Source organism: Homarus americanus, unplaced genomic scaffold, assembly GCF_018991925.1.
Source record: "Homarus americanus isolate GMGI-L3 unplaced genomic scaffold, GMGI_Hamer_2.0 scaffold34921, whole genome shotgun sequence".
Lineage (NCBI taxonomy): Eukaryota > Metazoa > Arthropoda > Malacostraca > Decapoda > Nephropidae > Homarus > Homarus americanus.
In genome coordinates, this window is record NW_024741901.1 from 23,291,703 (window position 1) to 23,301,488 (window position 9,786).

The 9,786-nt window shown below is 51.3% G+C and overlaps 1 protein-coding gene across 1 annotated transcript; it reads right to left on the bottom strand.

Moving 5' to 3' along the window:
* Nucleotides 1-7,777: 7,777 nt before the first annotated feature.
* On the bottom strand, nt 7,778-8,522 carry LOC121876150 (elastin-like). The gene is made up of 2 exons (XM_042381087.1): nt 8,321-8,522; nt 7,778-8,043 (listed from the first exon to the last, which is right to left on the bottom strand). The coding sequence occupies exons 1-2, from the start codon at nt 8,520-8,522 to the stop codon at nt 7,778-7,780; spliced, it is 468 nt and encodes a 155-aa protein (XP_042237021.1).
* Between the last annotated feature and the right edge of the window lie 1,264 nt (nt 8,523-9,786).

Here is a 9,786-nt window from a genome sequence, read left to right on the forward strand (position 1 = left end):
TATCTTGATGCTTTTCCCCATAGTCTGATCTATGTCAATAATAGCTGCCTGATAAACAGTTTTCTCTTCACAGCTCACAGCTGAATTTAACTGTACCTTAAACTTGAGTAGAAAAAAATAGTTGTTTTATTTTAACCTATACAGTATATGGTTTCATAGGGTTACTTGCTTATTATATATTTGTTTGTTTATTTTTTATATCTATCCCTTCAGTACATCTTGTTATGGTTGTTGTAGTTAATAATAACATTCTTGTACTTGGTATTTTTCATGTAATGCTAGTCAAAACTTGCATCCATTCTATCACAATGTTTGATTTACAGAACAATTGTATCTCATTGTATACCTGGGGTCGGATACTGAAAAGTATTGACAATACTGTATTATATCTCCCAGTTAAAGCTGTAAGTCGATCCTAGAGGATGTTAGTCTTCTCTGTAGTGATACTCAAAACAAATTATCCACCATCTTGTGACGTCACCTAAAGTTATGACAACTCGGAGGGAGGGTGTTATAAGTGAGATTGTAAGCTTTAAAGCCCCATCCTCCTCAGTGTTATTACAGCTATTTAAAATACATTGAAAGTATTAACTGAAATATAGACAGTTGCAAGTGAAAGTATATAGAAGCAAGAGCTAATATAATAAAAGAATAAGTGCCCAAATAACCACAAATCGCATTATTCATAGATGATTGCGTTTAATGCAGACGACGACTGCATGTAAACTCTTAAGGTAGTCATGGTCTGCTCACGCATCAAATATAACGGAACGTTTTGGAGCTTGTGACATCACTAGCTCCTAATGGTCCACGATACGATTGCAGGGTAATTAGTGGTCGTAATGATGTTTGTAAGATTTTAATTAAATTTTTTCAATGCTAATTATTCTCCAACTATGGGTTTCTGAGGTACGATTTTGGTGTTTTTGTGTTATTCTGATTCTTACTGGAAGGGTTTCAGGGGCATATTTAATTTGCACAAACTTAAAATATGCATTAATTTATTGAGCCGGTGTAGTTGGAAGGCTGGTGGGACCCTGTTCTTTGGCTTTTTTTTCCCCACCTGACACACCAGGTGTGTACCTCACTCTTGATACCACCAGGAGATGGCAGGTCCTCCTGGTAAAGGTCAACCAGTTCTTGTATTCTGCTGCCCTCTGTTGGTGTCAGGGCTACCAAGATGGATGGGCTGACACTGAGTTCCCTGAAGGGGGGTGAATTTCATCTCTAGCTCTGCCAGGAGATGGTGTAAGAGTGGAATGGCCACCGTTCTTCCGTAGTATTCAGCTGGTTCATCAGTTGACGTGTTGTCGCAGTGTCGTTGGCGTTTGCAGAATCTAGGCATAGAAGGTGTGACACCTACAGCCTCACACATATTCTGCCTGATGAAACTGTTCAGTGTAATGATCATCCATCTTGTTTCGGACGTTTTGTAGTGCTGCTTTCACACACGACTTCTTTGCTGGCTTCAATTACGTCCTTGGCCTGTGCTTGAAGGGGACATCGCTGCCCCTAAGGTGGGAGTCTTCTTCCCTGGGAGGTGCCCTGGGGGCAGTTGTTTTTGCACTATTTAGAACTCTGGGAGATATGACGTTAAATAAATACATATAGCCCGTCGCATTTCCAGTATCATCGCATCCTAAACAATGAAAAATGGGATACCGGTATATATCCAACAGGAAAACATAAGTTGGGGTGTTGTGCTGACTGATTGCTCTGTTCTCCTATTGGATGTAATTTGGTGGATTTACATTTTAGTCCACCAATCGGAGTTAAGAAAGGGATTCCTGGACGTAAGATATATGTAGGACACTATGATCAAGCCCCTGCTGGTGCCTCCGTATTTTTAACAGCCCCTGAAGGCGCTGCCACCCCTGGGAGGGCCCCTAAGGGCGTTGCCGCTCCTGGGAGGCCTCCTGGGGTTCCGCTGCCCATGGGACGGCCCCGGTGGGCCCCACCCATCCTGGGGGGCTCTGTGGAACATGGGAGGGCCCCTGGGGGATCCTCCATCTCTAGCAGGGCCCCTCGGGGTGCCGCCACCCTGGTAGAGTCCCTGGGGGTCCCACCATTCCTGGGATGGCCCCTGAGGGCACTGCTGCCCCTAAGGTGGGCCCCTAGGGGCGCCTTCGCCCCTTGGAGGTGCCCTGGGGCCAGTTGTTTTTGCACTATTTAGAACTCTGGGTGATATGACATTAAATAAATACACTGCCCATCACATTTCCAGTATCATCGCATCCTAAACAATGAAAAATAGGATATATATCCAACAGGAAAACATAAGTTGGGGTGTTGTGCTGACTGATTGCTATGTTCTCCTATTGGCTGTAATTTGGTGGATATACATTTTAGTCATCCAGTCACAGTTAAGAAAGGGATTCCTGGATGTAAGATATATGTAGGACACTATGATCAAGCCGTTGCTTGCGCCTCCTCATTTTTAAGGGCCCTTGAAAGTGCTACCGTCCCTGGAAAGGCCCCTAAGGCCGTTGCCGCCCCTGAGAGGGCTTCTGGGGTGCCGCTGCCCCTGGGACGGCCCCGGTGGGTGCCGCCGACCTTATGAGGGCAGCTGGGGGAGCTGCCACCCTTTGGATGGCCCCTGAGAGAACACCCGCCCCTGGTAGGGCCCCTCGTGGCGCTGCCACCCCTGGGAGAATCCCTATGGATGCCAGCACATCTGGGAGGGGACTTGGGGGCATCGCTGCCCCTAAGGTGGGAGTCTTCGCCCCTGGGAGCAGTTGTTTTTGCACTATTTGGAACTCTGGGTGATATGACATTAAATAAATACACCGCCCATCGCATTTCCAGTATCATCGCCTCCCTGAACAATGAAAAGGAGAATAAATATCCAACAGGAAAACATAAGTTGGTGGTGTTGTGCTGACTGATTGCTGTTCTCCTATTGGCTGTAATTTGGTGGATTTACGTTTTAGTCCACCAATCACAGTTAAGAAAGGGATTCCTGGACATAAGATATATGTAGGACACTATGATCAAGCCCCTGCTGGCGCCTCCGCATTTTTAAGGGCCCCTGAAGGCGCTGCCGCCCCTGGGAGGGCCCCTAAGGGCACTGCTACCCCTGGGAGGGCTCCTGGGGTGCTGCTGCCCCTGGGACAGTCCCGGTGGGCCCCGCCGATGCTGGGAGGGTCCCTGGGGGCGCCACGGCCCTTGGAAGGGCCCCTGGGGATCCTCCATATCTAGCAGGGCCCCTAGGGACGCCGCCGCCCTGGTAAAGTCCCTGGGGGCCCCACCATCCTTGGGATGGCCCCTGAGGGCGCTGCTGCCCCTAAGGTGGGCCCCTGGGGTCGCCTTTGCTCCATGGAGGTGCCCTGGGGCCAGTTGTTTTTGCTCTATTTAGAACTCTGGGTGATATGACATTAAATAAATAAACCGTCCATCGCATATCCGGTATCATCACCTCCCTGAACAGTGAAAAGGAGAATAAATATCCAACAGGAAAACATAAGTTGGGGTGTTGTGCTGACTGATTGCTCTGTTCTCCTATTGGCTGTAATTTGGTGGATTTACGTTTTAGTCCACCAATCACAGTTAAGAAAGGAATTCCTGGACGTAAGATTTATGTAGGACACTATGATCAAGCCCCTGCTGGCGCCTCCGCATTTTTAAGGGCCCCTGAAGGTGCTACCGCCCCTGGAAGGGCCCCTAAGGGCGTTACCGCCCCTAAGAGGGCTCCTGGGGTGCCGCTGCCCCTGGGACGGGCCCGGTGGGCGCCGCCGACCCTGTGAGGGCAGCTGTGGGCGCTATGGCCCTTGGGATGGCCCCTGAGAGATCACCAGCCCCTGGCAGGGCCCCTTGGGGCGCCGCCACCCCTGGGAGAATCCCTAGGGATGCCAGCACATCTGGGAGGGGACTTGGGGGCATCGCTGCCCCTAAGGTGGGAGTCTTCGCCCCTGGACGGTGCCCTGGGAACAGTTGTTTTTGCACTATTTAGAACTCTGGGCGATATGACGTTAAAAAAATACATACAGCCCGTCACCTTTCCAGAATCTTCGCATCCTAAACAATGAAAAATAGGATATATATCCAACAGGAAAACATAAGTTGGGGTGTTGTGCTGAGTGATTGCTCTGTTCTCCTATTGGCTGTAATATGGTGGATTTACATTTTAGTCCACCAATCACAGTTAAGAAAGGGATTCCTGGACATAAGATATATGTAGGACACTATGATCAAGCCCCTGCTGGCGCCTCCGCATTTTTAAGAGCCCCTGAAGGCGCTGCCACCCCTGGGAGGGCCCCTAAGGACGCTGCTACCCCTGGGAGGGCTCCTGGGGTGGTGCTGCCCCTCGGACGGCCCCGGTGGGCCCGCCGATGCTGGGAGGGTACCTGGGGGCGCCATGGTCCCTTGGAGTGCCCCTGGGGGATCCTCCGTCTCTAGCAGGGCCTCTAGGGGCGCCGCCACCCTGGTAAAGTCCCTGGTGGTCCCACCATCCCTGGGAAGGCAACTGAAAGCGCTGCTGCCCCTAAGGTGGGCCCCTGGCGTTGCATTCGCTCCTTGGAGGTGCCCTGGGGCCAGTTGTTTTTGCACTATTTAGAACTCTGGGTGATATGACATTAAATAAATACACCGTCCATCGCATATCCGGTATCATCACCTCCTTGAGCAGTGAAAAGGAGAATAAATATCCAACAGGAAAACATAAGTTGGGGTGTTGTGCTGACTGATTGCTCTGTTCTCCTATTGGCTGTAATTTGGTGGATTTACATTTTAGTCCACCAATCACAGTTAAGAAAGGGATTCCTTGACGTATGATTTATGTAGGACTCTATGATCAAGCCCCTCCTGGCGCCTTTGCATTTTTAAGGGCACCTGAAGGCGCTACCACCCCTGGAAGGGCCCCTAAGGGCGTTGCCGCGCCCTAAGAGGGCTCCTGCGGTGCCGCTGCCCCTGGGACGGCCCCGGTGGGCCCCACCCATCCTGGGAGGGTACCTGGAGGGCTCTGTGGAACATGGGAGGGCCCCTGGGGGATCCTCCATATCTAGCAGGGCCCCTCGGGGTGCCGCCACCCTGGTAGAGTCCCTGGGGGTCCAACCATTCCTGGGATGGCCCCTGAGGGCACTGCTGCCCTTAAGGTGGGCACCTAGGGTCGCCTTCGCCCCTTGGAGGTGCCCTGGGGCCAGTTGTTTTTGCACTATTTAGAACTCTGGGTGATATGACATGAAATAAATACACTGCCCATCACATTTCCAGTATCATCGCATCCTAAACAATGAAAAATAGGATATATATCCAACAGGAAAACATAAGTTGGGGTGTTGTGCTGACTGATTGCTCTGTTCTCCTATTGGCTGTAATTTGGTGGATTTACGTTTTAGTCCACCAATCACAGTTAAGAAAGGAATTCCTGGACGTAAGATTTATGTAGGACACTATGATCAAGCCCCTGCTGGCGCCTCCGCATTTTTAAGGGCCCCTGAAGGTGCTACCGCCCCTGGAAGGGCCCCTAAGGGCGTTACCGCCCCTGAGAGGGCTCCTGGGGTGCCGCTGCCCCTGGGATGGGCCCGGTGGGCGCCGCCGACCCTGTGAGGGCAGCTGTGGGCGCTATGGCCCTTGGGATGGCCCCTGAGAGATCACCAGCCCCTGGCAGGGCCCCTTGGGGCACCGCCACCCCTGGGAGAATCCCTAGTGATGCCAGCACATCTGGGAGGGGACTTGGGGGCATCGCTGCCCCTAAGGTGGGAGTCTTCGCCCCTGGACGGTGCCCTGGGAACAGTTGTTTTTGCACTATTTAGAACTCTGGGCGATATGACGTTAAAAAAATACATACAGCCCGTCACATTTCCAGAATCTTCGCATCCTAAACAATGAAAAATAGGATATATATCCAACAGGAAAACATAAGTTGGGGTGTTGTGCTGACTGATTGCTCTGTTCTCCTATTGGCTGTAATATGGTGGATTTACATTTTAGTCCACCAATCACAGTTAAGAAAGGGATTCCTTGACATTAGATATATGTAGGACACTATGATCAAGCCCCTGCTGGCGCCTCCGCATTTTTAAGGGCCCCTGAAGGCGCTGCCACCCCTGGGAGGGCCCCTAAGGACGCTGCTACCCCTGGGAGGGCTCCTGGGGTGCTGCTGCCACTCGGACGGCCCCGGTGGGCCCCGCCGATGTTGGGAGGGTACCTGGGGGCGCCATGGTCCCTTGGAGTGCCCCTGGGGGATCCTCCGTCTCTAGCAGGGCCTCTAGGGGCGCCGCCACCCTGGTAAAGTCCCTGGTGGTCCCACCATCCCTGGGAAGGCAACTGAAAGTGCTGCTGCCCCTAAGGTGGGCCCCTGGCGTTGCATTCGCTCCTTGGAGGTGCCCTGGGGCCAGTTGTTTTTGCACTATTTAGAACTCTGGGTGGTATGACATTAAATAAATACACTGCCCATCTCATTTCCAGTATCATCGCATCCTAAACAATGAAAAATAGGATATATATCCAACAGGAAAACATAAGTTGGGGTGTTGTGCTGACTGATTGCTCTGTTCTCCTATTGGCTGTAATTTGGTGGATTTACGTTTTAGTCCACCAATCACAGTTAAGAAAGGAATTCCTGGACGTAAGATTTATGTAGGACACTATGATCAAGCCCCTGCTGGCGCCTCCGCATTTTTAAGGGCCCCTGAAGGTGCTACCGCCCCTGGAAGGGCCCCTAAGGGCGTTACCGCCCCTGAGAGGGCTCCTGGGGTGCCGCTGCCCCTGGGACGGGCCCGGTGGGCGCCGCCGACCCTGTGAGGGCAGCTGTGGGCGCTATGGCCCTTGGGATGGCCCCTGAGAGATCACCAGCCCCTGGCAGGGCCCCTTGGGGCGCCGCCACCCCTGGGAGAATCCCTAGGGATGCCAGCACATCTGGGAGGGGACTTGGGGGCATCGCTGCCCCTAAGGTGGGAGTCTTCGCCCTGGACGGTGCCCTGGGAACAGTTGTTTTTGCACTATTTAGAACTCTGGGCGATATGACGTTAAAAAAATACATACAGCCCGTCACATTTCCAGAATCTTCGCATCCTAAACAATGAAAAATAGGATATATATCCAACAGGAAAACATAAGTTGGGGTGTTGTGCTGACTGATTGCTCTGTTCTCCTATTGGCTGTAATATGGTGGATTTACATTTTAGTCCACCAATCACAGTTAAGAAAGGGATTCCTGGACGTAAGATATATGTAGGACACTATGATCAAGCCCCTGCTGGCGCCTCCGCATTTTTAAGGGCCCCTGAAGGCGCTGCCACCCCTGGGAGGGCCCCTAAGGACACTGCTACCCCTGAGAGGGCTCCCGGGGTGCCACTGCCCCTGGGACGGCCCCGGTGGGTGCCGCCGACCTTATGAGGGCAGCTGGGGGAGCTGCCACCCTTTGGATGGCCCCTGTGAGATCACCCGCCCCTGGCAGGGCCCCTCGTGGTGCTGCCACCCCTGGAAGAATCCCTATGGATGCCAGCACATCTGGGAGGGGACTTAGGGGCATCACTGCCCCTAAGGTGGGAGTCTTCGCCCCTGGTGGGTGCCCTGGGAGCAGTTGTTTTTGCACTATTTGGAACTGTGGGTGATATGACATTAAATAAATACACCGCCCATCGCATTTCCAGTATCATCTCCTCCCTGAACAATGAAAAGGAGAATAAATATCCAACAGGGAAACATAAGTTGGGGGTGTTGTGCTGACTGATTGCTGTTCTCCTATTGGCTGTAATTTGGTGGATTTACATTTTAGTCCACCAATCACAGTTAAGAAAGGGATTCCTGGATGTAAGATTTATGTAGGACTCTATGATCAAGCCCCTGCTAGCGCCTCCGCATTTTTAAGGGCCCCTGAAGGCGCTGCCGCCCCAGGGAGGGCCCCTAAGGATGTTGCCGCCCCTGGGGTGCCGCTGCCCCTGGGACGGCCCCGGTGGGCGCTGCTGATTCTGGGAGGGTACCTGGGGGCGCCGTCGCCCTGGTAGAGTCCCTTGGGGTCCCACCATCCTTGGGATGGCCCCATGAGGGCACTGCTGCCCCTACGGTGGGCCCCTGGTGTCGCCTTCGCTCCTTGGAGGTGCCCTGGGGCCAGTTGTTTTTGCACTATTTAGAACTCTGGGTGATATGACATTAAATAAATACACCGCCCATCGCACATCAGGTATCATCGCCTCCCTGAACAGTGAAAAGGAGAATACATATCCAACAGGAAAACATCAGTTGGTGGTGTTGTGCTGACTGATTGCTCTGTTCTCCTATTGGCTGTAATTTGGTGTATTTACATTTTAGTCCACCAATCACAGTTAAGAAAGGGATTCTTGGACATAATTATGCAATATGTACGATACTACGATCATGCCCCTGGTGGCGCCGCCGCCCTTGTGAGGGCCCCTGGCAACGCTGCCGTCCATGGAAGGGCACCCAGGGGTTGCAGCTGCCCCTGGGATAGCCCCAGCAGGCACTGCAGACCCTGGGATGGCACCTGGGGGCGTAACGACCCTTGGGAGGGCCCCTGGGAGAATCCTCCGCCCCTGGCAGTGCCCCTCAGGGCGCCGCCTCATCTGGGAAAATCCCTGATGGTGCCAACACTACTGGCAGGGCCCCTGGGGGCGTCTTCGCACAAAACACTCACTTTTAAGCTTGCCAGCCATTATAAAGTGAATTACAAACGAAAATTTTGTCTGTGTACTGACTTTGGGACTCGAAAATACGTAATTTGACCAAATTTTGGTACGACTGAGGCAGGTCGTAAGTGCGGGTGGTCGTAAGTCGAGAAGGTCATAAGTCAGGGAGGAGCTGTATACTGTATATATGAGTGTGTGACATACCCCAAGGCATCTACTGTGCAGGTCCACTGATATGGGGAAGTAATAGTTCATTCCACTCTATTTCTTGTTTCATGCTATGGTAGTGTGTGTAATGATAATAATAATGAACGGTTTATTGAAAGAGCATGGCAGCCGGAAGGCTGAAAATATACAGTTACATAATTGGGGAATGGGTCTCTTGATTTACAAGTAATATACAGGTAACATAAACAATACAAATATGATATTTAATGATTAGGTGTTGATAATTTGTACAATGGTTGGGACTGGGCTGTTCTTGTAGCAATCAGTTCGTGCTCATATGGGCTGGATGCGGTTGGGCAGGTGTGTGGCCACATGGCCAGGACAGTAGGTTGGGGTAATGCAGGTGTGCTCCATCCTTCAGGTTAGGTCAGGTGAAGCCGAGGTCAGGTCAGGTTAGGTCAGATCCAGCCACAATCAGTATTGCTGTATTTTTGTGCTTTTCCTTGGAGTTAAAATTGTCAATTTTGTATATCACTTGTGGGTTGATCGTCAATCTTGGCAGTATACTGTTGGTGTGAGGATGTTGATAAATCCAGATGGGAAGGAGGAGATGGGGCAGGGGAGGGCCCGACAGACCAGACTGGCAGCTGTCTCCATGGTCAAGAGACCACGGCCGCGTTAGCGGGCAGCGCCGACTACACACGTCCTTACCTTGTGTGTGTGTGTGGTCAAAATTAAGAAAATTTGCTGTTCATTCGTTCTTTTTAGTCCTACTTCCAGATCAGTTCCTTTGTGATGTCCTCCCTTCTACGACACACTGACCAAAGGATAATCATATAATGTATATGTGAGAGCATTACCTTTTAATAATTATAAAATAATACCCTTCATACATATTGGTATAAAATATGATGCAACCACCTGTTCCCACTCATAATCTTTTACAACCACAACAGTATAACAGAACTTGGTTGATTAGTTCCAGTTACTTCTTGATTGACCTGCTGTCAGCAGCTCATGTTCAATGTACACA

Excerpts from the sequence above, each read along its gene's own strand:
- LOC121876150 (XM_042381087.1), bottom strand. The coding sequence starts at position 8,522 with ATGAGGCGGCGCCCTGAGGGGCACTGCCAGGGGCGGAGGATTCTCCCA. Across the intron at positions 8,044-8,320 it reads GGGCGGCGGCGCCACCAGGG|GGCACCTCCAAGGAGCGAAG; the intron begins GCATGATCGTAG and ends AACTGGCCCCAG.